Source organism: Phytophthora ramorum, assembly GCF_020800215.1.
Source record: "Phytophthora ramorum isolate Pr-102 chromosome Unknown Phyram_PR-102_s0011, whole genome shotgun sequence".
Lineage (NCBI taxonomy): Eukaryota > Oomycota > Peronosporomycetes > Peronosporales > Peronosporaceae > Phytophthora > Phytophthora ramorum.
Window position 1 is genome coordinate 364,899 of NW_027150657.1, and position 27,789 is coordinate 392,687.

The following is a 27,789-nucleotide window of genomic DNA, read 5'->3' on the forward strand; positions in this document are numbered from 1 at the left end:
GTGGGGCTCTAGTTTTGTTGTATTGGTTGCAGGTTACTTACACGCCACGCCCACGCACATGGAATTACAATGTGATTACTGTTGAGCTAAAGCACCGGAGGACATTTTTCTCCTGGCGTGGGACTTCTGGATCGTACTCATCATGCGTTCGAGCTGCATGTGCTTCATGTCGACGTGGCCCGGGCGTAAGACCTGCAGCGAGTCGCGGAAGTGGTGACAGGCAGCGACTAACTTGGAGCCTCTCCGGTTTGTGTGCGGGTCTAGCATGTCGACTACGTTCTGGAACTGCATACTCTTTTTGAAGCGCGGGAAGCTGTCTTTGACCATTAGTCGCATGATCTCATCGCAAGCCTCGTCAAAGAAGGTGGCCTCGATGGCGTCTACTGGAGACCGTTTGTCCATTTGCTCAAGGATGCTGTCGCGTATCCCCGCCGGGAGGTTGACTTCTTTTGGAGCGTCTGGCTGAACGTATCGCTCGCGGATGTGCTCGGACATCTCACGCCTCTCGTTGTCACCCTCTATCACGCGGAACTTTTCAATGTCCTGGAAGAAGAGGAAGTTCTCGTCACTGTGTTCGGACTCAAGAAATGCCTGAAATCGCTGTGTCAGGATACCGTGGCGCAAAACACTGGCAAAGTCACAGCGCTCGCCGAACCACGCTATGTTTGCTGCTGCACCGGCTGCAGGGTATTCTTCGAACAGCTCTTGAATCGTGCTGAAGGGACAGGTGAGCAATACTGCGGATGAGCGTGCGATGACTTTTCCTTTGCGCAAGTTCATGCGATCAAACGTGAACGGACCCATATAACATCCAGGTGTAAGGAACACGGAGTTGTCGCGCCCGAACGTGCTAGGTTTCCTGTGGTTGCCCGTGATTTCCAGTGCTCCGTACACGAGGAACACAAACTTTGGGTCGTGTGGATCATGCTCGTCGTGTTGCCGAAATACGATGTCACCTTTATGAACTTGGTCCTCGATGTCAACCTCGTGACTGAACCGGATCATTCTTTCACTGGGTATTGACTCCAGAAATGGCAAGACGCCGCTCAGTATTGCCTTGAGCAGCAGTCTTTCTTTCAGCAGTTTACCCACGCTTACTCTCACGTCAGGACATTGGTCCAATAGCGTGTGGAACGCTTTCTTCTCGATGCTCATGAGCATACAGCTATCGAGGGCTTTGACAGTAGCTGCACGCGGAATATTGATCAACAACGACATTTCACCGAAGAAGGAGCCTGCCTCCAGCTTCGCTAAAGGCCCCACTGCCCGAGAGCTCGTGACTTCGACTGATCCAGCCAACGTAACAAACATTTGCGTGCTGATACCTTCATCTTCGCGGAAGATCACGCTGTTGCTCGGGTACACGCGTATAGTCGACATTTCCGTGAGAACGGCGAGTTTGTCTTTCGGTAGATTTGCGAAGAACGGGATGGTACCAAGGAGACCTATAAAATCTGCGTTGGTCAGCGCATTGAGCGACGAGTCTTTTCTTCCTTGAGTAGCGTCAGGAAGCGTATGGGGAGGCAGAAGCAAATACCGCGACTGGTTCTGCAAATCCACGCGAGCGCACATGATTGACTGAAGTATGACTTCATCTCCACCGCCTTCGGTCACGTATCGACAGACGACTTCCTTTTCAGATTTCCAGAAGAGAAACACTTCCGACGTGAGGAGGACCTCCTTATCTTCAAGCTGAGGGTCAAGTTTGTACCCGAGACCAGGAGAATTGGGCACCACCGCTCGCGTGCGTCCAAGTTGCATGAATGCTCGGATATTGAGCCTGTTTTTCCCGTTCGCGTCGAAGAGACTTGCGCACCCGTCGAAAATCACAGCAAGTTGACCGGCCTGAGCCGAAATCGATGTGCGATAGCCGGTCTCAGCTGTACGATGGCCTGCTTCGGCCCCCGCTCTTTGCACTTGAGCATAGCGGATCACTGTTTGAATGCTGTCTGCTCCAATGAGCTGGAGGAATAAGCTGCCTTCGAAGACACGCCGAACCTCGACAAGTCTCTTGCCTTGGGTACCGCAAATACCACCCATGCTCCAGACTCGTCACGCCGCATCAAGACACTGCGTAAAGAACTCGGTGGAACGCACGCACGTGTAGCGACAGCACCGTCGTATAGATAGAAGCAGCATGGCTCTATTTTCGACATGAGGCAGGCACCATACTTATCACCGCTCCTTAACACAATTTCTCGGAGGGTTTTGAGATTGAACGAATGCTAAAACGTGCGAGGGCAAGAAAGGTGACCGCTTTAAAAGCAGCGTGTGGGCGAATTGGTAAACTGGCACCGGAGTGGTTGGCCGCGTACATTATGGTAAGCATGTGTTGCTTTTAGTATTTGGGATTTTGCCTGCTCTGACGGGTGTATTCGATCGCACACGGCAAGCTTGGCAGTCTCCCGAGTCGGCTGAGCAGACCTTGAGCATGACAATAGTCTCAAGCGCTCCAGACTGAGCAGGAGCAAGAGCAGAAGCGGAAAGAGCATATATTTAGTTGGACATCATTGCTGCATATTTGGCCAAGTGCGATCAGACAGCTCGCTATTCCTAGCGATGTTTGCTTGTGGTTTCGCCTATTGCAGCCACTGGGAGAGGCGGTGGCAGTATGTAACTCCTTTTTTGCCAGGCCGGGTGGAGCTGAATCAGCGACCACGGCCCGTGTGAACTGCATTTCGTGCTACGGTTCAACGTCCGGGACCGTCGAGCGCTCGCCCGTCCCGCACGTGCTGAGGCATCTACCAGGCAGAATTAAGCGCGGGTTTGCGGTCGCGCCGACAGCTTCTGGTGGCTCCTTGGAAAAGGATGCGTTTGCGTTGATTCCTGACATTCCCCGCACGACAATGACTCCTCCACCAGAAGCAGGAGCCCAACCAACGAATAAACCACCGACCATCAACGCTTCTGAACATCCCGATAAACCATCAGATTTAAAGAGAAGACTCGGCTACGTCGTGCCGACAAAGGTGAGTACGGGTGGTCGGTCTGGTGTAGGAAGGATTCATCAACCTAATGCTTGAAAACTTGTGCAATTAGGGATTCGGCGCAGATTATGTCATATTCCGGCTCTTGCCGAGGGAGAACGCGGTACGTCGGTGGTGTGTTCGTTTAGTTACGCATCGATACTTCGACCGCTTCATCATCGCGGCCATCGTGGCAAACTCGGTGATACTGGGATTATCGGATTTCTCCGTGGTGGACTCCGATTTAAACCCTGCAAGTTCAGGGAAAAGATTTGAGGGGGGTGTCCTCGTCAAAGCGTATTCGCTCCAAAACTTCGTCGTGGAGATTTCCGAGATGCCGTTCACGATCATATTCACGACAGAGTGTGTACTCAAAATAATCGCGATGGGACTCCAGGGCAAAGGCTCGTACGAGCAAGATACGTGGAATGTCCTCGACTTTTTCGTCGTCGTATCAAGGTACGAAGCCGGTATGATCGCTTGACCGCCCCGTATGAACACTTTGTGAACTGACGTCTTGTTTCCGTATCATTTCCTTAGTCTTGTTGCATCACTACCGGGGATGCCAAACGTTTCAGCCATTCGAACGATTCGAGTGCTTAGGCCGCTGCGATCACTCTCGGTTATCCCCGGAATGAGGCGCCTCATCGCTGCACTGTTGAAGGCGTTGCCTGCACTCGGAAATGTTGTGATTCTTCAGATTTTCGTGTTTTTCATTTTCGGGATTTTAGGCATCCAGCTTTTCGGGGGCACCATGAATCGTCGATGTCGCACGACAATGTTCCCAGTGAAACTCCCGCTTGATGACACAAACGAAATAATTTGGCCAGTTCCCAGAGACTACCTTGACGAAGTGTATGCTAACGAAGCCGCGTTTTACTGCATCGACGGCCAACTACTCGACTACGAAAACAGCACAAGTGGATTTGTAAAAGAAACGTCACCTTGGAGTACTGCCCAAGACTGCTTCTGGCCCGTTGACGATGACGACGAGCTTCTGTGTGCTGCACCGGGGCAGGCAGGAAATCACGCTTGCAACGATGGCATGACCTGTGGCTCGGACTACGACGCGTTTGGAAACCCTCGCTTTCGACACCACAAGGCAATGGTAAACGCTTTGTATCGGCCGAGCTTGGACTGGGGCCTCACAACTTTTGACAACATTGGGCGAGCATTTTTTACAATTTTCCAATCCATTACACAAGAAGGCTGGACTGGCATCATGTACATGGTGATGGATTCATCGCAGCCAATAATCGGAGCGGTTTTTTTCGTGGTGCTCATAATTTTCGCGTCATTCTTCGTGATGAACTTGACACTAGCAGTCATTTCCGAGGAGTTCAATCTTGATCAGAAACCTGGAAAGACAGCGGCTCAGAAACGAGAAGACGAGAAAAGGGCGAAGATTGAGAGAGAAAAGGCCGATAAAAGGGCTCGCGAACACTGGCTGAATGCTATTGTGTCTCATAAATTGTTTGCCGCGTTTATTATGGCTGTGATTCTTGCAAACACAGCTATTTTAGCACTCGACCATTACCCAATGCCTACATCCATGGACGAAGATCTAGAAATTGTAAATTTCGCGCTCTCCTGTGTGTTCGTCGTGGAGATGGTGATGAAACTATTTGGTCTTGGGTTACGCCAATACTCACGCGACAGGTTCAATTTGTTTGATGCATTCATCGTAACAATGGGAATACTGGAGACTGTTGCATCCCCGCCATCGTTCATGTCGAATAATCCCCCTAAAAAGGGAGCAGTGTCAGCGTTGCGATCATTTCGGCTTTTTCGTGTCTTTAAGCTCGCTCGAGACTGGAGATCGCTTCGTGAGCTCCTTGAAATGATCATTCGCGCTGTTGCGAGTATTGCAAACTTTGGCGTGCTTCTCTTCCTATTTATCTACATCTATGCCTTGGTGGGCGTCCAGGTAACCAGGCTGAGCAATGTTCTTCAGCAAAGGATGAATATTAGAACTAACTTGTGCGTTGTCCTGTTTACTGTAGTTCTTTGGCAACACCATGCGCTTTGATGATGAAGGCTATCCAACACCGTTCACACTAGAAGGGTTCTGGGCTGGAACCGTAAGGAATCATAATTTGATTTTGTACGTAGCAATGACTAACAACTCTCAATCGTGACCAGGTTCCGCGAAACAATTTCGATACCTTGCTGTGGGCTGCTGTCACAGTCTTTCAAATTATTACCGGGGAGAATTGGAATAACATCATGTACTTCGCTATCCTCGGTAATGGCATGCTTTCGTGCATTTACTTCATCTCACTGGTAAGTACTTGCAGTCCTGCTTCGTTCACTACTAGAACGCAGTCCCTAACCCATGTTTGGCTGTACAGGTGATCTTAGGTGATTTCGTGCTTATGAATCTGTTTCTGGCGCTGCTACTCGACAACTTCGGCGGCGATGGCGACGAAGAGCAGGCGATGGAAAAACAAGAAGAAACAAAAAAACTCGCCCAGAAGATGTCCGTCATGAGTATGAAAGTTGTTCCCGTTACCTCAGAGAACGAGCGAACAACGACCACAAGAGGAAGTTTCTTGCTAGTATCGACAGCATTTTCGTTGGGGGTTCGCCGGCAATCTATACTTGAAATGGACGAGGAAGGGGATGAGGAAGATGTTCGAGTAGTCAACATGGAGAAGTTTGCAGACGAACTTACACCGAGTGTACCTCTGGCAAAAACGGTCTACATTGAGCCGCCCGGCCGACTCACTCTTCCGAGCGCCTCCACTAACCCGGACGGTACGGACGGCAGGCAAGGCAGCTTGAGGGAGAATTCCCTGAGCAAGTTAAGGAAAAGAGTCAGTACTCGCGGCAGTATTTTTGCGAGCGCGCGGGCGAGTATTGTCTCTGCCATGATGCTTGGCACTGGTGCTCAGCCGCCTCCAGAGCAAGCAGAAGGACAAGACGAAACAAGCATATCGGAGCCAACGATCGACACAGGAACGTCCTTGTTCCTTTTTGCAGGTAATTCACGAGTGCGCCGTGTCGCTTGCTTCCTATCTGGCCATCGGTGGTTTGATTCGACGGTCTTTGGCCTTATCGTCATATCTTCCATTGCACTGGCCGTCGATAACCCACTCGCCGACCCCCAGTCGGGTCTTGCTACTTTCTTGAAAGGACTGGACAAAGCTCTCGCCGTGATATTTGCGCTTGAAATGGTGATTAAAATCGTTTCAATGGGTCTCGTCATGCACAAAGGAGCCTATTTACGCAATAGTTGGAACGTCATCGATGGCATCATTGTGATTTCCTCGATCATTATGCTCGTAGCGGAGTCGTCTGGGCAAGGAAAGAACCTCAAATCTCTGCGGTCGCTACGTGGTCTCAGAACGTTTCGCCCTTTGCGAATGATTAGCCGTCGACCAGGTCTGAAGCTGGTGGTGAACGCCTTATTCGAAGCCATTCCAGAGGTGATGAACGTATTGTTCGTCTGTATGCTCTTCTTCCTTATCTTCAGCATCGTGGCGGTAAACTACCTGAAAGGAACATTTTATGCGTGCAGCGGGGATGTATACAGCGCGTTATCGGATGCCAAACTAAATCTTCTTGTCACTCCAGCAGCTTGGGACACACTTTCCGATCTCCAGCGCAGTTGGTTTACGGGTACATCATGCGAAGGATTTCCTACTGACACCCTGACATCTCAATATATATGTGGGTGCTGGGGAGCTGATTGGGGTGCTGTGCTTCCCCAAAACTTCAACAATGTTGGAGCCGCCATGCTGACATTCTTTGAGATTTCTACTACGGAAGGCTGGGCAGATGTAATGATGGCAGCAATTGATTCGAATGGCATCGGCATGCAGCCTATTCGCGACAACAACATGATGTGGGCTCTATTCTTCGTGCTCTTCATCATGGTTGGCAGCTTCTTCGTCGTCAACCTTTTTGTGGGCGTTATCATCGACAACTTTAATCGCATGAAAGCTGCCTTGGGTGGAGACTTTATGCTGACACCAGAACAGAAGAAGTGGATCGAAGCACAAAAAGCTGCTTCTCGGGTTGGCCCAGTTCGCATTTTGAGGCCTCCTAGAGAGAAATTCCGACGCATCCTGTTTTATCTGGTCAAGATGCAGCGCTTCGAATGGTTCATCATGATATGCATCATCGTGAACACGTTTCTCATGGCTGCTCAATACTTTGGACAATCTACGCTGCAAGCCTACGCCATTAATATTATAAACGAGATCTTCGCGGTGATCTTCACAGTGGAAGCTTTGTTCAAGCTGACAGCGTTCGGGTGGGAGTATTTCGAAGACCAGTGGAACCAATTCGACTTTTTTGTGGTACTGGGGACACTGCTGAGCGTTGTGGTGGAGCTGTTTACCGGAGCTTCCGTTCGATCACTCGCTATGCTGGTGCGTGTTTTTCGAGTCACACGTATTCTGCGGTTGGTCAAAGCATCGAAAAGCATCCGACAGATTCTACTGACGCTGTACATTGCTCTTCCGGGTCTCAGCAATATCACATCCATCCTGTTTTTGATGTTGTTTATCTACTCGACCATGGGGGTTCAGATCTTCGCCAAAGTCGCGCTGTCAGACAACATCGACAGTCACGCCAACTTCCAGGATTTTGGTAATGGATTCCTCTTCTTGCTTCGCGCTGCAACAGGTGAAGCCTGGAACAGCTGCATGCATGACCTAGCGTCGAGTACAGCAGGCTGCGTGGATGACCCGCCCTACGATCCAAACATGTGCGGTTTTAACACCTTCGACGGATGCGTACCTTTGAACGGTTGCGGAAACCCAATCGCCTACGCTTTCTTCTGCACCTTCACATTGCTGGTGACGTACGTCATGCTCAACCTCACGATCGCCGTTATCCTCGAGGGTTTCTCTTTATCGCATGAAGACGAAGAACCGTTGTTTGAGCCAGAGATTCTTGATGAGTTCCAGACTAAGTGGGCTGACATCGATCCTAAAGCCACTGGGTTCGTCAAGGTCGACAAAATGCTGCTGCTCGTGAACCTGCTTAGACCACCTCTGGGGAAGCATGGAGTCCCCTTCGATATGGCTCACTTCTTCAAGTACATGTGTACGTTTCGCGACTGCCGTGGCAACCATCTCGTCCTCCTTTCTAACACATTTGTGGGTTTGCAGGCCAACTCAAGGTCCCTCTATACGAAGACGAATACGTCCATTTCCGCGACGTGCTGCTTGCCATGACCCGGGAAATGGTCAAAGTACGTTTGCTCTTGACAATGCTGTAGAAACGTCCTCCCCACTAACGTGTCCACTGCAGCTCAACGCAGGCACCATCTCCGATATGCCAGCTGATCAGGACGTCACGAACGGGGGCGTCCCTGGCGCGAAGCGGCGCATCGAGTTCTTGGCGCACCAATACTTCGGCGCGCGCCGCATCCAGCGCCAAGTGGCTCAGTGGCTGCGCATCAAACGGCAGCTCGAGAAGAAGTACATGGAAGAGTACAAGAACAAGATCAAGAAGCCCAGCGGCCGCCCCAGAAAGCAGCGCGACGCACGCGTTTTCACCATAGGATAGCTACAAATTCTACAACCCACGGTCGTCTCGTCCCCTTAAAAGAAACACAAAGGACAAAAGTCTCGTTTTCGCTGAATTACCGTCGACTGACACGGCGGCCTCCACGTCGGTCCGCGTCCTTACGGAAGGCCCAATCCACCTGGATCGTACTGCCCAGGATTTCCTGGCCGTCCATGCGCTCCATGGCCGCCTTGGCGTCCTCGAAGCTCTCAAACTTGACAAGCGCGTAGCCCTTGACGAAGCCTGAGCGGCGGTCCAAGTTCAGGTGCAGGTCCTTCACCTGCGCGTCCTCCGCGAAGGCGTCCATGACGTCCTCCTCCTGCGCCTCTTCGTGCACGCCCGTGACGAAGAGCAGCCAGCCTTCCACGGACTGCAGCGCTGTCGAGTGGTCCCTGGGTGACGCCTGGAGCTTCTCGAACACGCCGCTCTCGGCCGGGTAGCGGTTCGAGTCCATCGCCGCGGATCCGGCGCCGCGTCCCTTTACCACGCGCGGCTTGTCCTCCTCTTCCTCCACGGCCATGGCCGTGTCGCTCTCGTAGTCCACCTCGTCCGCCATGGTAGTTGGATTGTGGTTGGAGCTTATTGGCGCTGCTCTTGTTAAGTACGATATTGGATAGATACATGTAGCCATGTTGAGAGATTTTGAGACGGATACATGCAGCCATGATGAAAGGCAACTTGTGTCGCTAGTTAAATACTTCCGAGGAAGCGGGGGAGCTGACGCATGGATACGTGGTGGCTGCAGGGAGTTCAGACGTTTCTCGAGGAGCGGAAGCGGTGTAAGGAACGCTGCAGCGGCTCGCCGTCGTGCAGGGCCTCGAGGATCTTGTTGTCCTGGTCCTCGATGATTTCCGCCTTGGTCGCGATGTCTTCTGCACGCTCGGCCGGGATCACGAGCACGCCGTTGATGTCTCCGCGGATGATGTCGTTCTGGCGCACCACGCAGCCAGCCACCACCACGGGGCAGTTCACGTCGGCGATGGTCGTTGAGCCGTACTCGCCGTGCACTGACGTCCCCGTTGCAAACGCCGGGAAATTCATCGTGCAGAGCTCCTGCACGTCTCGCACGCACCCGTCCGTGACGACACCGGCCACACTTCGCGTCTTGGACGCCGTAGCGAGCAGTCCACCAAACACAGCCGACCTGACCCCCGTCGGGGCGCTGATTACCACCACCTGCCCCATCTCGGCCGTGTCCATGTAGTCGTACGAGCCGTCGCCGTTCATCGCGCCCGTGATCGGCATCATCTTGACCGTGAGCGCCGGTCCGCAGATGTTCATGGCCAACGGGGCGTCATACCCGCGCACGAGGTTCACATCCAGCAAATGTCCCTGGATCTTCATCTGCGCCATGGCGTCTGCGATGACACACGTGGAGAGTTTGGCCAGGCGGAGCAACACTTCCGATAGGTCCAGCGGCTCCCCCTCGGCCTCCAGCATGTTGGACAGCAGCTGCTGCTCGGACCGTCTCAGAGCCAGCGACTGGGCCGTCTCCACCCCCGCGTTTGCGTACACGTCCGCGTTGGCGGTGGGCACTGCCAGGGACGCCACCGTTGCGGCCATCGAGTCGGCCGCATCCGCCACCGACTCCGACTCGGTGGGGGCGGAAGTGACGATGCTTGGGGTCGTGGCTACGTGGAAAGTTTTCTTTTTCTTCTTGGACTTGGGCCCCTCGTACGGCTCGAAGGCCACGGGCGGCAGGTTGGACGGGAGACTTGTCGGCCGCGCGATGCGCTGGTTGTGCTGGAACGTAGGCAGACACTGCGACTTGAGGTGCTCCACCAGGCGCGTGGCGTTGCTCGCGTACTGCTTGTTACACTTCTTGCACTGGTAGCGCACCATGCCCTTGCCGACCTCGGGCTCCAGCCGGGTGAAATAGTCGTACACGTTGCTCGGCTTGCGACCCATTCTTGCGGTTGTTGGCGATGTAGTTTACCGGCACGATGATTTATGACCACTTGCTGAATTATATGGAGGATTGTATGACTACATATCGGCCAATCGAAATGGATTGTAGAACAGTGTTTTGACGAATCGGAGGGAGGGAGAAGAGTGAGGGTCGACACTTCAACTTGACATTCAGTCTGAAACTCGCCCAAATCCCCTTCGAAAGCGACCCTCAGGATTGAAACGCAAGTCGCTGCTCTGGAATCCAACTTGCCTCCATGACGACCCCTTCGCCTGTAGACCGCGACGCGCTGCAGCGTTTGGCGAAGCTCTCCGTGTGCGCGATAGCCGATGCTATGGCCAAGCTTAAGATCCAGGGCCACCTCGTGGACGTGCGTCTCGTACGCGGCTTCGACACCCCTTTGACCACGGACATGTGCGGCCCTGCCTTCACTGTGCAAGTCGTGCCTTCCACGGGCGTCACAGTCAAGAAGCTGCCGTTCCACTACGTGGACAAGACTGAGGAGGGGCAGGTCGTCGTCATCAGTGCTCCGGACGGCAGCACGTCGGGCGTGTTCGGCGGACTATTGGCGACGGCTTCCAAGGCTCGCGGAGCTGCAGGCGTCGTGACGGACGGACGTGTGCGAGACGTGCAGGAGCTGTGCACCATGGGCTTCCCCGCCTTCTCTTGCGGCACGTCGGTGCACGGACAGCAGGGCGCTACCTCCGTCGTGGACGTCAACTGTCCCGTGGTGGTCGCTGGCTGTGTAGTGCGTCCAAACGACGTCATCTGCGGCGACATCAACGGGGTGATTGTCGTCCCCGCCGAGCGCGCCGCAGAGGTTGCAGCCAAGGCGGAGATCATTGAGGAGCAGGACAACAAGGTCGCAGCCGCCGTCAAGCAGGGCGAGGGCTTGCAGCGCTCGTTCCAGCGCTTCCGCTCGCGACTGTAAAGCGAACGCGCTTTTGTGCGGGCACACTGGTTCTCTCTCTCCAGTTCACGCACCAAATCGGTTGTGGCATTATGCTGTACTTCGCTTTGTCGAAGCTAAGCAGGAGCCCCTCTTGATGACGAGTTCAGCTATATCCCACAGCGTAGCAATGGAACCGCCCAGTCAGCAAGAAATGTACACTTTGTCTAAGTTTGCACCCTTTTTCGTAACTATCTTGTTACATAACAACCTGAAGATACCCGTGCGCCAGCGCTCTTTCCGGGGTCATCTGGAGCTCACGCAGCGTCTCTGACAGCCGCACACCGTCCAGCAGACACTGGCGCAGCTCCACGGCGCTCTGCGGGCTCTGCGCCTGCGCCGCGAGGTACTGCAGCGCGTCCTCCAGGAAGCCGCGCGAGTCGTGGACGCTCACGAGCTCCAGCTCGCGCACCACGACGGCATTCATATCCATGGGGACGCTCGCTCGCGGGATCAACTCCAGCCGCGAGCGGTCCACGAGTACCACGCAGCCCATGGACTGCACCAGCGACGTCGCTAGCTCGGCGGACGCTTCTGAGCCGATGAGATCCACGACGGCGTCCAGCGCCAGCTCCGTCTGGCGCGAGAGGATGGTGCGCACAGCTGCAGACTGATAAATATCTAGAGGGGTGACGGAGGCGTGCTGTGTCCCGTTGTTGCTGGCTGTGGAGAACACGTGCAAACTCTGCGCGTTGAGCTGCACAACTTGGTGCAAGTACCTTGTCAGCAGGTTGGAGAGAATCGTTGCAGGACCGTCGCACAGGATAGCAATGCTACGGGTGTGTCGTTGTTGCAACTCGCTGGCGACGGACAGTACCACAGACATGTCGTCAGCCAAGAGTGCCAGGTCATCGGGAACGACAGAGGGCACTACGCAGAGGTTGGAGACTGGCACCACGATGTACTCGGCGAGCGCCCCACTGGCTGCACTCACGCCGATGCATGAAGTGGGGCTCTGCGAGCTGTGAAGGGAAGGCTCTGCGTGGTTATCTTGTTGCTGTTCTCCTTCCTGCTGGCTGGCCGTCGCGCGGGTGATGTATGGTGATGCAACGACCTTGTCGAACAACTTGACGGGGTCATGCGCTGTCATGGTAACGTCGGTCTGGTACGGCTGCATCTCACTGACAACGCCGACGAAGGACCTGCCCAGCACGCCATTCTTGCCCAGGTTTTTGCCCCGGCACGTCTGTGCGTCAAAGAGCGACGCTGCAGCCCGCAGCACGCGCACTTTAGCTTCCCCACTCCCAGCGATGTCACACGGGACGCGGCTGATTGCAACCACCGACGAGTCTTCATTACAGCGACACGTCGCTCGTAGCGCCGTCATCTCCACCGCTGCAGCTAATTCAGCGTTCGTGACCATAGCAAGTTTGCTGTCATCCTGTCCAGTCACCAGCGAGCCCAGCAGCGCACGCAGCTCGTCGCTCTTGGGCGGACAGAACTGCTCGTTGAGAGCCTCAATGAACTCTCGGAAGCCGGACTTCTCGATCAGATCAACGGGTAACTGCTCCTGTGCGAGCCATCGGGCCAGCGCGAGCTTGGCGTCCCCAGCCTTGAGCATCGTGTCCTCTACGTGTTCCGCCGGCTGCCTGGCCACCGCCATCTTCTCCTGCTGGGCGCGCCTGGTTCTGGAGGCCAAGACGCTGGGTGACGCTTGGTTGCGTTGCTCCAGCAGCTGCAGCAGCGCGCCGGCGTGGTGTCGCTCCAGATGCCGCGTCAGGTTGTGCGTCTTGTCCTTGAGCTTGGCCGCGCACAGCAGACACATGCGCGAGGTGGCGTCTTCGGGTGCCAGGTCCGGGTACAGGTCTCGGATGTCCACGGCCTGAATGCGCGTGACCGTCTCCACCTCCGTCTCGTCCGCCATGGGATCGTTCCAACCTGTCGGCGGTGCTGCACTCGAGCAAGTTAATGAATCAGTTGTGCATGAGATGGCTACATCTGAATATACACTGGGTCTGAGTATTAACATACTTCGACGTAATGAGAACGCTTTACGAATCTTGATTGGCCAAAACCAAGATGAGATTTCCGGAATTGTTCACTTCAACGACCATTCGCCATGAAGAAGCTCCTGGGCGGCATGTTCGCGCGCTCTCCGTCCGCCGAGAGCCCGCGTGCGGCCTCTACGCCCACAGGAGTTTCAGACACGTTTACATCCGCCCCCAAGCGCTGGGGTGCCTTCCTGTTGCCCTCGGCGCCGCCTCCTCCCACCGCTGACCAAGTGCGGAACTGCGTTATATTATTTGATGATCGTGTAAGAAATAACATATTTTAAATTTCATCCAGGCGACGTTGAAACACTTGGACGCGGCCATGCGCGGTGTCGCGGCTCACGTGAAAGCGGTGATAGCGAGGATCGTAGACGGCGAGGAACACCGCGAAGAGCTGCTCGAGTTCGCACAGTTCGTGGAGAAGCTACAGGAACAGTCATGTCGGTCCACAAGTGCTGATATTTTATTTTTCTCTCCTTGTTGACTGTTGTATGACATGCAACTTTGTAGGCGAACCTTCGTTGGAGGTTCTAAGGAGCTACTTCTCGTGGCCGGAAGGGATCGCGTTCTGTGAACAGACCGGATTCCCGTCGCTTGTGCTGGATTTTGTTTCTAAGATGCGCGCTTTTGCCGTGATGGAAGAGTTGCAAGGAATGCTAGGAGCTGGTGGTGAGAGAAACCACATAAGTGAGCACTTGACGGGCAGAGAAGATGCTGCATTGCAGGCCGAGGCAGCGCTTGGTTTTGCAAAGCTGGTGCCTTCGCTTGATCTGTTGATGAACTGTGTGCTTGCCATCGGATCAAATGAGACATTGATGGATACGTTTCGGTGTGAGTTGCCGAACCTACTTGCTCTGACGGCAGAAGAGTACCCGCCAATGGCGTTATTTATTCGTGATTTCTGCGGCCGTGCGCTGACGTCTGTTTCTGAGCGAAATTTCAATGCTGGACTGGCATGGTATTTGCTGGACTGCAATACCATTCCCAAGTCGATTCAGCTGATGACCAACTATGCTCTAGCTACAAACGTCACTCCGGAAACAGCAGCACGAGCGTTGGAGCGATATCAAGATACGGCCCGCAAACGCTTGAAGTATGGTAATAATGACACCGGTATCGATAATTCTGCTGCTGCCGCCGCTGTCAGCGAGGCACTTGGTCTCAGTCGGATTATAGGAGGTACGAGCGATCGTGATGGAGTCGTGACACCTACAGCATCGCAGACGGTGCCTCCGAGTCTGAGTGATAATAATTCTGCCATATCCGAATCGTCCGAGATATTCTGCTTACCATGTTACGACGTGCGGGTGGGCCTCAAGGCGGTCGTTTACATGTTGGAAAAGACCCATCGATATACGCCCGTTTTGTTGGATGCGTTCCAGACCTCTGGTGGCTATACATTACTGCTACGTCTCTTAGATACATGCAGTGAGGAGGAGATTCCAGCATTTCTTGATTTGTTGACGTCACTAATGCTGTTTGGACCCCGTTTGTCAGATGCTAACCATAGCAGTGAGCGTCTGGAGAATGGAAACGTGCTATGCGCGCGGAATGTAAATGCCTTTGCGGCAATGAGAGATTTGTTGTTAAACTACGTCGCCGAGCCGGACAGAAGTGCAGAGCTTGACACGGAGTGCTCTTCTGTGGCTAAACGTAGAAATGAGCACCTCATTTTACAGCTCCTTACCAACGTTTTGCACATATACACGAGCGATTACGACAATTTTGCGTTTCTTGAGCCAAAAACCCGTTCGCTGGCGCTGCTGTTGACAAAGTTACCGTTTACGGCGTTTTATGACGCGCAAGTCATTATCTTGCGCATCGTAGAGTATGTTTGTTGCTCTGCAAAGCCTGACGACCCACTGCCTCACGAAATATTATCAATTGTATGCGGAATGCTTGTTGCATATGGCCCTCTCAGCGATCAACGGGATACAAATATGAAAGCACAAAATACTGACGCCGGTTTATCTTCCACACTGATTACGCCCAAAGATTTGGTGGGAGCTTTCGATGAAGGACCGAGCACGTTGATCTCAACTTTAATGTGCGAGTGTCTAATAAAAATCGTACGCAATTGTGAAGCGGACAGATATAAACAAGAACTGAGTGGCTTTGGATTGATGGACCGTGGGATTTATCTATGGCTAGAGCAGATTGCTGCTGCTTTCACCTCAGCCCCAGTTACGGACGTGTCAACTTTACAGGAACTTCTGACCGCCCTCAAGCCTCATCTCGAGTTATATGGCAATGTAATGTGCTTAATGTTACGCAATAACGCCCGCGAATGCATTCGGTATCGGGAATCGCGGATAGATCAGTCACTGTACGTTATTATAGAAGCGTTGGTATCAAGCGACTTGTTGGCGACTCCTTTCGATGAAGTTCGGTCATTTGAAAGCAGTCAATTGTCAGTTGTGTCTGCCTTTGTGGAGCCTGCGGGTGTTTTGCGATCCGTGAGTAGTCGTGGAAGTGAGTTTGTGTCGAGTACCATGCTTCTACAGACTGGAGTTGAGTCGGATTTAAGCTTCATCTTAGAGCTGTTGCAACGATTTCGTGGAGCTGTTTGGAGGCAGGTCTTGTTACTTTATATTTTGATGGATACTTTGAAAATGGGTGGGCTGATGATAGCTTCACCATGGAAAGGATGCCAAGGCTACGAAATTCTCCTCGCTATGCTCTCATCTGTAAATCTTGCACAGAGTGACATGCTTGATCGCTCGTTTCAGATGATGGATGTGATTCTTATGGCCATATGCATCACGCTTTGCTCGCCAAGTAACGTCGAGTACTTCAAAAGTATTGAAGGTTATTCCACAGTTGCAAGCTGTATAATCACCTCTGGAGCTCTTGACAGTGCTAAAAAAGAAGCGATTCTACTGCGAATACTGGAGATTATCGCTGGCGATGCTCAACAACGTGAAATACTCAATGGAGACGCAGTTCAGATAATATTTTGTCTTCTTCCAATCTTACCTTCTCGGGATGCCGTCGATATAATGACCAAATTATTCTCCATGCTCGAAACCGCAGGAGATACATCGATTCTTCGCAGGAAAGAGCAAGTCGGCCGCCTCGTTCGTGCTGGCGCCCTTCAATGGGCTCAGGAACCAGAGCTAATTAAGAGAATGCTACGAACTGAGGACCAGTTAAAGCCTTTTCTTGCCAAGTGGATTGTGTCGATTGTATTAGAGGAAGATCTTTCAATCCCTCGCTTGCAAGAGTTTCTGGAAATCGCAGGGAAGACAATGCCGAGGCTTCTTGGGGGCTATAACACCCTGAAGGAAGCACCAGAGGCGAGTACTGGCAACGACCTTCCTGAAACAGGGCTACTCTTGCTGCAATGCGTTTTACGAAACCCTGCCATTCGGCACATATCTGTGGGTAAACCCCAGGGAACAGAACAAACTGGGCGATACGTTCATATTGTGAACAGTGCTGATCGTGTGTGGCCTCCGTCATCTGGATACTCCTTTTCATGTTGGCTCCGATTTCCTCTAGCTCCCGTTTCAAACACTACCAAAACCGATTCAAGTGCATCAAACGTTACGCTTGAAAATAATTCGTGTTCTATAGTGTCTGTTCCACTATGTGAAGGATATTTAAGTGTGACGTTTGATGCTGCGGATGGAGAACGAATGAATGTTTATGGAGTCCTGGTGGGAGCCACTTTGACGCTGTTTAGCTCGAGTGATTGTGCCGCTCAAAATCAAGAAGCCATCGCTGAGTTGGAAGTATCAAACGTTTCTCGAGCTGGGCCCTTAGACTGGTCCTTTTTGTCCACTAGGGGACGTTACCTGGCAAGCTGTGTCGATGCAGACAATATGGAGATGTGGTGGCGTGCAATAGATCAATCTAGAAGTTTCACTAGTCCAGATTCTGGGCCCGACTCAGATGATACTCTTCTTGCGTCATTTGGAGGCGCTAGTGATGGTGCTGCATCTACACCAAGTCCAGCAAGCAATGTGACCGGCGATGCAGAGGAGGGGTCTGCCTGCATCGTTTCCATATATTCTTTAGAGTCTTCCGGGTGTTTCGTTCGAGCATTTTTCGAGCAATCTACAGGTTTTCTTCGCTTCAATACCGGTGCTGTAAGTTCGGGACCCAGCATTAATGCGAATCCCAAGCGCACTTCAGTCGTATTCGAGTCTGTGGCAATTGGTGATCTTCGACCCTCCGTATCTCCAGACGATCGCTCTTCTTGTAGTGACGATACCAGCCCCAATTGCGATGATACTACTAGTATAAATGTTTCACAGACGACCCAGACAGACCGAAAGCGCGACTGGCATCACTTCGCATTCACGCATCGGAAATCTGTGGTTGGGAGTTCTGTGGTTACGGTGTACATTGATGGAATGGAAGTAGCAACAAAAAAGTTGAACTACCCATCTGCTCCCTCTGTGGGCTCTTTTCAAGCCTTCGTGGGTAGTGACGCGCAAGTATGTAGTCCTCATTCAGCTTTATCGTGGAAAGCAGGACCGATGTGGCTAACGGATGAAGTCGTATCAAGCAGGACGATTGCCGCTATCTTCTCCCTGGGTCCCACGTTTGCACACCAGTTCAGCGGTCATGCATATCGATCAGTGGGGGATTGGCCAGAAGCGCTTGCGAGCTCGCACTTAGCTCGAGCAGCTGACCGCGGAATTGAAATCGTACAATTTGCTCAGAGACTGCAGCTTTCGAGGTTGGGGCGGTCTTGCCGCCGTCAGTGGCGCGACTGGAATGACTTGGGTTCCGGTTCTGGCTCAGCACAGAACACAGCTAATGATATGGTCGCGACTAGTGCCGCTTCGATTGCGGAATCTATGATCGCAAAAAAAGAGGAACTTGCTGAAGGATTGCGTCTTGCTGCTGGAGGCGTCGGTGTTCCTTCGCGAAAAATGAAGAATAAGGTGGCAGCTTTTCGGAGCTTCATCAGCGATGATTGTGCCCTGAGCGCGTTTGGAGCTGAAATTGAATCTCTTCTCGGAAATTCCAAGCTTCCAGCAGATACCGTTCTTTTCACTCTGAATACCTCGTGCAGCGACCGCTCCAGCACGCCAGTATTAGTGAACACTCAGGCACATTATATTAACTGTGCTCAATCTTGTCACTTGGATTTGGCCCGATCTCTTCCTTATGTCGGAGGTATAGGCCAAGTCTTATTCCCGCTCTTAGATCGGGCCAACCATCAATGCGACTTTTACCTGGTTCTGAAGATGCTGGTAAATGTATTGCGCCGCAACCCAGCGTGCTTAGCAGAGTGTATCGGTTCCAACGGTTATGCTTTCATTACATCGCTTCTCTGCACGCGTGTGCACTTGATTAATGAAAAAGCGCTTCGGTGCGTCGTACGACTAGCGGTAGCAGGAAAGCTTGTGCCATACGCAACAACCCATGCAGATACCACCACTAGCACGAAGCTGGCGCACCCAGTGGTTGTAAATGTTGTTGCTCTAACCCAAGTTGTGCTGAGTACCGAGCTCCGCAAAAAATTGCCGCATCATTTGCAGTGCCAGCTAGTTTCACTTTTAATGGACTTGCTGGTGGCGTCGAATCCCAACGCAGTGTTTAATGCTCGCCAATTACGAAGAGCAGGGTTGCTGCAGTGGATTCTAACGTACCTGTCAGAGCTAGGAAACGAAGAGTGCGAAATGAACCCAGGTACGGCTCTAGAAATGCGGTGGTGCTTTCCAAAGTTCACAGAGCCAACATTTGAAGCAATTTTGCAGTATGCTTTGTCATTATTGCGCGCCTTTTTGAGAATTGAAAGCCACGCGGATGATTTCTATGGTATAGCCGAGATTATGTTACTTTCAATGACGAGCACCGCCATACACACTCATGAAAGTCCAATTCGCGTGATACTCCTTCAATTCATGCTCCACGAGATTGAGAATGATTCGCTAATTGGTCCGAACAATGGAAAAACAGATCCAGCCCCGAGTGGTGGATATTTGGGTGCACAGCGTCTCTCCGATACTATTATCGAGGCTATTTTGCACCGTGAAGGTACTGTTTCAGCAATTAAGAAGCGAGATGACAAGCGTGTTGAAAATGGAAATAGTCTCGAGGCTGCTTCGTTGGGCTCTCCAGTATCAGAAAGTAGTGCAAAGTTCGGAAAGGGACTTTCCTTGACTTACCCCGTTGACGGTTTTGCAAGTGTACTTCTTGACGTGATCGATCAAGAGAGCAACAGCGGTCGCTGGATTTCTGTAGAAGCACTTCTAGTGGTGCGGATTCTGTTATCACTTGCTCAATTGCGCGTGGCATTCGCAGAGCATTTGCTGTGTAAGACGGTGCTGATGGAGAAATTGAAGAGGGTACTGTTGAAATATAGCACCGATTGCTATGTATATATCCCCTTACTGGCTTACGTTTTCAGTATTCCTGTCAGTGATACCAGCTACAACGATCCTGATACCCTTTCAGCCACAGATGTACCTTCCCGTTCACTTTCGTCGCCCCCTCTAGCCAAGGCGCTAGAATGCACTGAAAAGTGCGTTGACCACGTTTGGGATTTGATTGGAGAATTGCTGCTACAAAATTGTCAGTTGATCTGCAGCCCATTTGCTGTGGAAGTGAACGTGAACGTGCTGGGGAAAATAGCGTATCAGGTGAAAACGAGTCCATCCTTTTTTGGTGCTATGAGCAAGTCAAGTGGGACGATCTTTCGAATCATAGTGGAATGTCTGTGCACTTGTTTGGATAATACTGCAGACGCTAGAGACAAGACCCCGCGTTCAAGCAGTTGCCAAACAGAAGCTGGCAGCTGTTCTATCGTTGATGCTCCATACGCGTCATTTGAAAGACTAGTTGAAACTATGAGAGCTGAAGTAAGTGGACCGAGCTCCATAGTTAGCGCCTGTGTGAATCTGACTCAAACGATCATGGTCCGAGCTCTATTTGGGAGCGAAGAGTTCGGGTCCTTGATGATGCTCTACTTGGAAACTCTTGACGAGAGTATTTTAAAGCTAGATGACTCAATGTTGTCACGTGTGAGTGGCCAAACGTTTTGGTTGGCTCTGCTAAATTATATCATTGAGAATGAAGCGGCGATAACAACGAATTGCGCGTTGGTATCGATGAAGAACGTCTGCACTGTCTGTGTTGCACTTGCTCGGTATCTAGCGGATGAAGATAATCATGTGAAAGAGATGGCTAGAACTGCTTCAGCCACAGATATGCCTGGAGAGGATACCTGTCATTTAGGTGCAACTTTTGCACACGCCGAAAACCTTGAAACAGCACATGCCACTTGCTTCGGGGAGAAGGCTTTTCATTTCTTAGTGAGCTGTTGTAAAAGTTGTGCTGATCCAACGACTACGCTAGTGCTCGGTGCCGATGAGCAACAGTTTTTCTATGGATCCCTAATTTATTCTGCACAGATTGTGCTATTGAACGAGCTTGGGGGTGCGCATAAAGATACAGCTGTAACATCACAGCTTTTGGATTATCTAGTGGAGTGGAAATATATTCTTCTGGAGAAGCCTAGTTGGCAAGGGCTAGTGATTTGTGGCATTCCGTCACAAAGTTCGACGAGCGAGGTCACTGGAGGACTTGATTCCAGTAGTAGCAATGCATCATCAGGACGGCCACGCCGGATACACCGTGTCCGAAGCCTGAGCGCAAACGCTCCCAAAGAGTTTGGTCTTGGCACCGAGTCGGATCGCAGTTTTATCCTTACGCTAGCTTCACTACTGTTCAGAATGCTGATGGATGACGCGGCGAAAGTTCGCCACACAGCAATCGTTATGTGGCAGTTCCTAATCGACCAAAGGTTTAACGTGCTGAAGGAACTGTTAATTGCAGAGCCACGCACTTCTCTTTTGCATACGATCACGTCGACAAAGAAAGAAGCTGCTGTTGATGTATTCCATGGCGGTTTTGATCGACTACTCTATGCGTTACACACTACTGAAACAGAATCGGAGAGTTCGAGGACTGAAGGAAATAGTGACGCTATTGGACTCAACCAAGAGATCTGGTGCCAATTCCAACTTTGGCTTGTCGAAAATAATGCTTCACTGACAGATCTTTTAGTTACAAGAACTGACACGATATACCGCCATCTACAAGACGTCATTTTGTCGTGCATCAGCCTCCAACAGCTTCCGAATAGTGTGGACGCTCGAGAAAAGCTTCAATTAAATTTCCCGGTCCGACTTGACGTAAAAAAAGTGATCAATGCCAGTCAAATGTACGATAGCTTTGAGGCTGAGCTAGATCGCCGCGACATGATAGCAAAAAAGGCTGTTGTAAAGTTTTCAAGCCTCAAAGATAGCGCTCTTGAGTCTATGAATGATGGTTTATCTCAGTGGCATGAAACGTCGTTGCGCCTCGCATTGACGCGAAACATTTGGCGAACGGGAAGGTGGCAGTCCGTGTCGTCAGGAGACTGTGCATCAAGTTTTGTCTCTGAAGAACGGAGCTTATTCCAGCACAAATCACTTGGTTATCGCCTGGACACCACGGAGGGCCCCCAACGGATGAGACTTCGACTTATCCGAGATTACGTTTCCGAAGAAAGTCCAAAGCAACATCTGACTGAGAATAACGAGAACAAGCCAGGTAAAAGAGATGACCAGCCAACGCAGAGCACGGAAGACTCTATGTCGGCGTCTCATCTAGCGACTTCCAGTAATATTATGAACGCTGAAAATGAGGCATTCCGACAAAGTTTAGAATTTCACGAAGCCGTGGACGTATTCAGGGAATTTGTGTACCAACAATCCATAATGACTAGTGGAGATGGCATTCTCCACACTCTTGAAAACATCGTGAATAGTTGCAAGCTGGATTCAACACGAGGGCTCTTTGCCAGCATTAAAGAACCAGTGGAGAGCGAATGCAACTATGGAGAATTGACACCACTTGCAATGGCGCGTTTGCTTTATTCTTCATTCTTCAATGGATTGGAACAGAATGACGGCAAGCGCGCTATGGGCGTTTCAGCGTCTATCCTCGCTGATATTGATCGCTTAATTCGAGAATCTGGAGACAATCCCGATGAAAATCCTATTCAGTCGACAATGTTTGATGCGGCTGATGCCGAGGCGACACAATATGCGCTTTGTTCTGTGCGTGAGGAGAGTATTCGATCTATGCATCTCAAAATGCATGTTTTGGTAGAGAACGACATTGAAGTGGAGCGTGATGGTTCAGACGATGAGGCTGAAGACGAAACACCAATTGGATCAGGAAATCTGGCTGATGAACTAGAAAGTGATGACTCTGATGATGGGTCTGCAGGTATTAAGGGGGTAGACACAACGATCTCTGGACAAGAAAATGTAACCCACGCTGAAAACGAAGAAGATAGCTCCATCGAGGTTTCGCTACTAGAGCCAACATCACCGAAAGCAGAGCAGAACAGGCAAATGGATACGTCATCGGATGGCGTCTACGGAGCTATTGCACGCTTCCTTCGACGCGACGACTACCCGCCAATACGAAGCTACAATGCAACGTGTATCGCGGGTATGGGAGGCATTCCAGGTCTCTTCACCATTTGTAGATCCGGATTGTACTTTATCGGCGGATATGGTAAGTTGTACAACGACCAGGTTACCGATGGTGACACGAGCGTAGAAACCGATACTGCAGACAAGGCCACCACAATGTTTTTCAGTGTCGAGGGAGAAAATGGTGCTAGCCAGCGAAACTCTCAGAGTGATAAATCAACGAGCACTCCAACAGGAGGGAAGAGGAAAACTACCAAGACATTATTGCGCGCAGCGTTGACTGATCTGGGATTCTCTCAATCTAAAGCCAGTGGTGTACAATTCTTTACGGTTGTACCTTTGACAGAGCTGCCTACTTATCCTGGAGATGCTATACCATCGGCCTCTTCCTTTACAACAGCGACAAGCTCTCGTTGGAGTATCAAGTATTCGAACGTCAAACAGTTCTGCCGCATCAAGTATCAGCTTCGCCCAGTTGGTATCGAGTTCTTCGACACATTCGGCTCCACTTATTTTCTCCAACTAGAAACTTGTGCTGACCGAGAAGAGGTTATAAAGTCGCTCTTCCAAATGCCATTGGTTAACAGCATTTTCTGGAGCCCTGTATTTCGTACGGGATCCCTGGTGCCGTCTAGCAAGCGAATACGCCAAGCGGTAACAAAGCGGTGGCTACGAGGGTCTATGTCTAACTTCGAGTACCTTATCCACCTGAACACATTGGCTGGGCGCAGCTTTAATGACATCACACAGTACCCGGTATTTCCATGGGTGATCGCCGACTATACAAGCGAGTTTCTAGACTTGGATACGCGTGATACCTTCCGCGATTTATCAAAACCGATGGGAGCGATTGGCCCAAGTCGAGCTGCACAGTTCTCTGAGCGCTACACAGCCATGAACCAGGACATGGATGGCGATGGACCAATGGGGACACCAGCTTTTCACTACGGTACACATTATTCGTGCTCGGCGTACGTGGTCAACTACCTGATCCGTCTAGAGCCTTTCACGGCCTTAGCGTTAGAGTTGCAGGGAGGGATCTTTGATCACCCCGATCGCCTTTTTCGGAGCGTTTCGTCGTCCTGGGCCTCGGCCTCGAGAGAGAACCTGCAAGACGTGCGTGAGCTCATTCCAGAGTTCTTTTATCTCCCTGAGTTTCTGTACAATGCCAACGACTGTGCATTTGGCACGACGCAAAGTGGTGAGGAGGTTTGCCATGTTATTCTGCCTCCATGGGCACACGGAGACCCACGCGAGTTCGTGCGTCTGAATCGGCGAGCTCTCGAATCCAAGCATGTATCAGAACATTTGCATGAATGGATTGATCTTGTGTTTGGCGCCAAGCAAACTGGGCAAGCTGCAGTAGATGCTCAGAATGTGTTCATGCACTTCACATACGAAGGCACAGTTGACATCGACAAAATCTCGGACCCGGTAATGCGTACAGCAACATTGGCACAAATTGAACATTTTGGGCAAACTCCATCACGACTCTTTTCAAGCCCCCACCCACCGCGGAAAGTACCCACGCTGCTAGCCGCTACACCAGCTCCTGCTCAAGTTGCGGAGTCTCCATCAATGAACCCCTCGGTTGGACATCAATACGATGGAATCACGCTGAGCACAATTGAGACTTATGTCAAATGGCATACGCCTTTGGCACCAGCGCTTGTGTCGATCGGGAAAGACTACGTGTTTATGAAGAAGCACTCGGTAGTCTCTGCGCAGCTAAACGGAGGAGCAGTCGGTGACGTGAAATTAATTCACGACAAGATGCAATCCCAAGGCTTCGGATGCACCTTTATGCCGCCGCGATTCGCTAAATATTTGGATTGGGGGAATAACGGTGGCCTCATGAAGCTTCGTGTTCACCAACAGAGCGCTGGTCGGTACCGCGAAGGCAACAAGGCTCTAGCCGTTATTGAGGGAGCTCACCATGATGGCGTTAACTGCGCGGCAGTCTCTGAAGATGGTACATTATTGGTGACTGGGGGCCAAGATGCAGTTGTAAATTTGATTGAGTGTTCAAAATCTTCAGACGGACGTCGAGTATTCAAGCAAGCAGCAAAGCTCGTTGGGCACACTGACTTTGTCGTCTGCGTCGCTATCAACAAGGTAAGTTCCTGACGTACTGATCACCAATATATTTCTGGAGGCTGATGTTCCATTGTTGCATGCTTTAGGAATTCAATTTGATCGCAAGCTCCTCTGCAGACCGCAGTGTGCTGCTGTGGGATCTGCGAACACGTGCGTTGCTACAGGAATTGGCAGGGCATGCTACAACCGTTGCTCACGTCTCTATCAACGGCGCAAATGGAAACGTATTAACGACTACTCACTCGGAGCTACGGCTTTGGAGTATCAATGGCGATCTGCTCGCAGTATCGAGCTCATCTGCGTTTGGACTCCAAGCAATTGTAAGCAATTCACAAATACTTGCCTCATGCTCACAAACTAATGATACTGTGGTTTCTGGTTAGACATGTGCGGTATCGACTCGCTGCGAGTCGTGGCAAAGCGGCGTAATAGCCGTCACCGGGCATACAAATGGCGCGATAGCACTTTGGGGGCTCCGGTATCCTGCTGACTTGGCCCGCCAAAAGAAGGATGCCCTGGATGCACAGACTACATCTGCTGAAAAGCTCAACCCTCTGCAATCCGCGAGTGAGTCTGGGGTCTCACCAAGCAGCTCAAAGAGGACAGACCCGGCCAGCATACCAGTATCGGTTAGTGCTTCCCCGAGTGCACGCAAGCAAGTTGCTCCATCCTGTCAGCTTTACATCCTGAAACTGCTGCTCGACCATCGCGCGAAGGTGACCGCACTCACACTCGGCCCAGAGCAGCGCCAATTACTTTCGGGGGATGCAGAAGGCAACTGCATCCGCTGGGTGGACGACAGTATTAGCACAAACATCCACTAAAGCTGGACAGCATGCCAATCAGGTGGATAACCGCCGCCCTCAAAATATTTGCCGACAGTTTTTGTGTAAATGAAACTTCCGAGTGGCACTTTGCTCGCGGTTGCCAATGCCAGGCAAACCGATTCGAGCCGCGATGACACAAAGCGGATTGGTTGAGGCTTTAAGGAAGACATCGGACGCCAGGCTTTCTCGGTCACGGGCCTCGAAACAGATATTGTGGTACGCGATAGCATGGCTCATTGCTGCAGCCTATTCTGTATCGCTGGCAGCAGCTACACCTATCGGATCCCAACATCGCCATCATCACGACTGCATTCATGACAAGAAAGCCGACGAGTTTGAACGCACGGTGGACATGAGTTCGATCGTGAATCGACAGATATTTGTCGCCGAAGATGCATCTCCGACACAGACTTCCACGCAAAATTACTTTGTAAACGCTTTTCTCGATGCGATTGGCATAACAACAACGAGTTCTCAACGCAAACTCGAAGCAATGGCCACTTCTACCGCGTACCAACCGCTTCGAATTGCCTTCGATGTGTCCAAGCTCTACTCGTAAGTGACTAACCGATCTCTTATTGCTGTAAGTGGCGATGGCTTACTCTTGTGTTATCGTGTTGTGTTTGATATTTCTAGTGATCCTGGCTTCAAGTGCGAAGAGCCTGGAGATATTGTGGAAGTGGATAATCTTAACTACACGTGCTCTCAAGGAGACGTCCTAACTCCGGCCAAGAAGGAGTTCCTCACGACCATTCTCCTCAAAACGATCGCGACCTACTTTGGCAGTATATTGTCCGTGAAACGCGTGGCAGGAAATTTGGTGGTGTCTGGGATGTCGTGCTCCAACCAAACCGATTGGGCTTGCTGCAAGCGCTCCATGCCAGCTGAGTATCGCTCCGTTGGTGTGGCTAACGCAGACTATTTGCTGCACGTTACAGCGCGCCCTACTACGGGCTCCGTCATAGCCTGGGCATTGCCTTGCAACCTTGACCAGTTCGGTAGACCCATTTCGGGCCAAGCCAACTTCAGCCCTTCACGTCTCAACCCGTCGGGTACTGTTGGTGCGAGCCGCACCGAACAAGTGGGTACTGCACTGCATGAAATGACGCACGCGCTCGTTTTTTCCCAGAGGTTATTCACAAACTATCGAAAGCCGCGTAATGGTGCGTTATGGGGGTACAATAACGTAGTCTCGCAGGTGCAACGCAACGGAGGAGTTGTCGTGAGTAAAATCATAACCCCGCAGGTGGTGAAGTATACCAAACAGCACTTCAACTGCTTCGATTGGGTTAATGCTGGGTTAGAGCTGGAAAACGGGGAAAAGGGAAGTGCTTCGTTCAGCTCTCACTGGGAAAAGCGTGTCGTTATGAACGAGTACATGAGCGCAATAAGCGCATATGATCCCGTGTATTCTGCTCTCACACTAGCATTGTTTGCGGATAGTGGTTGGTACGAGGTGACTGGGTTCGCACAGGCGCAGCCGTTAGCCTGGGGATACCACGAAGGCTGCGGCATGGCACAGTCCAAGTGTTCCGAGTGGAGCGACCGATACATCTGCACCGACAGCTCCGAACGCGGTTGCACGGCCGACTTCAATGTCAAGGGCTATTGCAACGTTGCTAGCTACAGCTCGAGCATCCCAGCAGGGTTTCAGTATTTCCAAGACCCTAAGTTTGGTGGTCGTGACGCCTATGCGGACTATTGTCCATTCTATCGCGGGTACAATAATGGAGATTGCCGTGGCATTGGACGTACGTCAACTCTCACTGATGTCGACATGGAAGAAGTAGGTTCATCAAGCAAGTGCTTCGAGTCCAGCCTGCGTCGTTCGTCTAGTGAATCGTCAGACACGCGCCCCACCTGCTACAAAGTGCTAGAGTGCTCTTCAACAACGCTGATACTATCCATCGGTGGGGTGAAGGTCCAGTGCCCCGTTGAAGGTGGCGAAGTGAAGGTCGATGGATATAAAGGGAAACTCATATGTCCGCCTAGCACGCGGCTTTGCCAATTGTTGGAAGACAAATGCTCTGGCAACGGCGTACTCCTTGCCAGTGGAGTTTGCGAATGTTTCCCAGGATTTGTGG

The 27,789-nt window shown here is 51.5% G+C and overlaps 9 protein-coding genes across 9 annotated transcripts; 5 read left to right on the forward strand and 4 right to left on the reverse strand.

The window, feature by feature from the left end:
- Positions 1-75: 75 nt before the first annotated feature.
- On the reverse strand, positions 76-1,761 carry KRP23_10916 (Regulator of G-protein signaling rgs-2; the record flags this gene model as incomplete). Its single annotated transcript, XM_067881411.1, has 1 exon — positions 76-1,761. One exon carries the CDS (start codon positions 1,759-1,761, stop codon positions 76-78), a length of 1,686 nt encoding a protein of 561 aa, XP_067740724.1.
- A 3,045-nt stretch (positions 1,762-4,806) lies between these two features.
- On the forward strand, positions 4,807-8,486 carry KRP23_10917 (Sodium channel protein 60E; the record flags this gene model as incomplete). The annotated part of the gene is made up of 7 exons (XM_067881412.1): positions 4,807-4,893; positions 4,970-5,047; positions 5,109-5,249; positions 5,318-5,723; positions 6,738-8,021; positions 8,087-8,169; positions 8,229-8,486. 7 exons carry the CDS (start codon positions 4,807-4,809, stop codon positions 8,484-8,486), a joined length of 2,337 nt encoding a protein of 778 aa, XP_067740725.1.
- Positions 8,487-8,562: 76 nt separating this feature from the next.
- KRP23_10918 (RNA-binding protein 8A) lies at positions 8,563-9,042 on the reverse strand (the record flags this gene model as incomplete). Its single annotated transcript, XM_067881413.1, has 1 exon — positions 8,563-9,042. One exon carries the CDS (start codon positions 9,040-9,042, stop codon positions 8,563-8,565), a length of 480 nt encoding a protein of 159 aa, XP_067740726.1.
- Positions 9,043-9,236: 194 nt separating this feature from the next.
- On the reverse strand, positions 9,237-10,394 carry KRP23_10919 (Protein DlpA; the record flags this gene model as incomplete). The annotated part of the gene is made up of 1 exon (XM_067881414.1): positions 9,237-10,394. One exon carries the CDS (start codon positions 10,392-10,394, stop codon positions 9,237-9,239), a length of 1,158 nt encoding a protein of 385 aa, XP_067740727.1.
- Positions 10,395-10,651: 257 nt separating this feature from the next.
- On the forward strand, positions 10,652-11,326 carry KRP23_10920 (Protein DlpA; the record flags this gene model as incomplete). Its single annotated transcript, XM_067881416.1, has 1 exon — positions 10,652-11,326. The coding sequence occupies one exon, from the start codon at positions 10,652-10,654 to the stop codon at positions 11,324-11,326; it is 675 nt and encodes a 224-aa protein (XP_067740728.1).
- Positions 11,327-11,543: 217 nt separating this feature from the next.
- Positions 11,544-13,208, reverse strand: KRP23_10921 (uncharacterized protein; the record flags this gene model as incomplete). Its single annotated transcript, XM_067881417.1, has 1 exon — positions 11,544-13,208. One exon carries the CDS (start codon positions 13,206-13,208, stop codon positions 11,544-11,546), a length of 1,665 nt encoding a protein of 554 aa, XP_067740729.1.
- A 195-nt stretch (positions 13,209-13,403) lies between these two features.
- Positions 13,404-14,839, forward strand: KRP23_10922 (uncharacterized protein; the record flags this gene model as incomplete). The annotated part of the gene is made up of 4 exons (XM_067881418.1): positions 13,404-13,565; positions 13,631-13,775; positions 13,846-14,428; positions 14,833-14,839. The coding sequence occupies 4 exons, from the start codon at positions 13,404-13,406 to the stop codon at positions 14,837-14,839; spliced, it is 897 nt and encodes a 298-aa protein (XP_067740730.1).
- Positions 14,840-22,196: 7,357 nt separating this feature from the next.
- On the forward strand, positions 22,197-25,702 carry KRP23_10923 (WD repeat and FYVE domain-containing protein 3; the record flags this gene model as incomplete). Its single annotated transcript, XM_067881419.1, has 4 exons — positions 22,197-24,753; positions 24,820-24,896; positions 24,965-25,198; positions 25,262-25,702. 4 exons carry the CDS (start codon positions 22,197-22,199, stop codon positions 25,700-25,702), a joined length of 3,309 nt encoding a protein of 1,102 aa, XP_067740731.1.
- Positions 25,703-26,198: 496 nt separating this feature from the next.
- Positions 26,199-27,541, forward strand: KRP23_10924 (Leishmanolysin; the record flags this gene model as incomplete). The annotated part of the gene is made up of 3 exons (XM_067881420.1): positions 26,199-26,260; positions 26,342-27,424; positions 27,496-27,541. 3 exons carry the CDS (start codon positions 26,199-26,201, stop codon positions 27,539-27,541), a joined length of 1,191 nt encoding a protein of 396 aa, XP_067740732.1.
- Between the last annotated feature and the right edge of the window lie 248 nt (positions 27,542-27,789).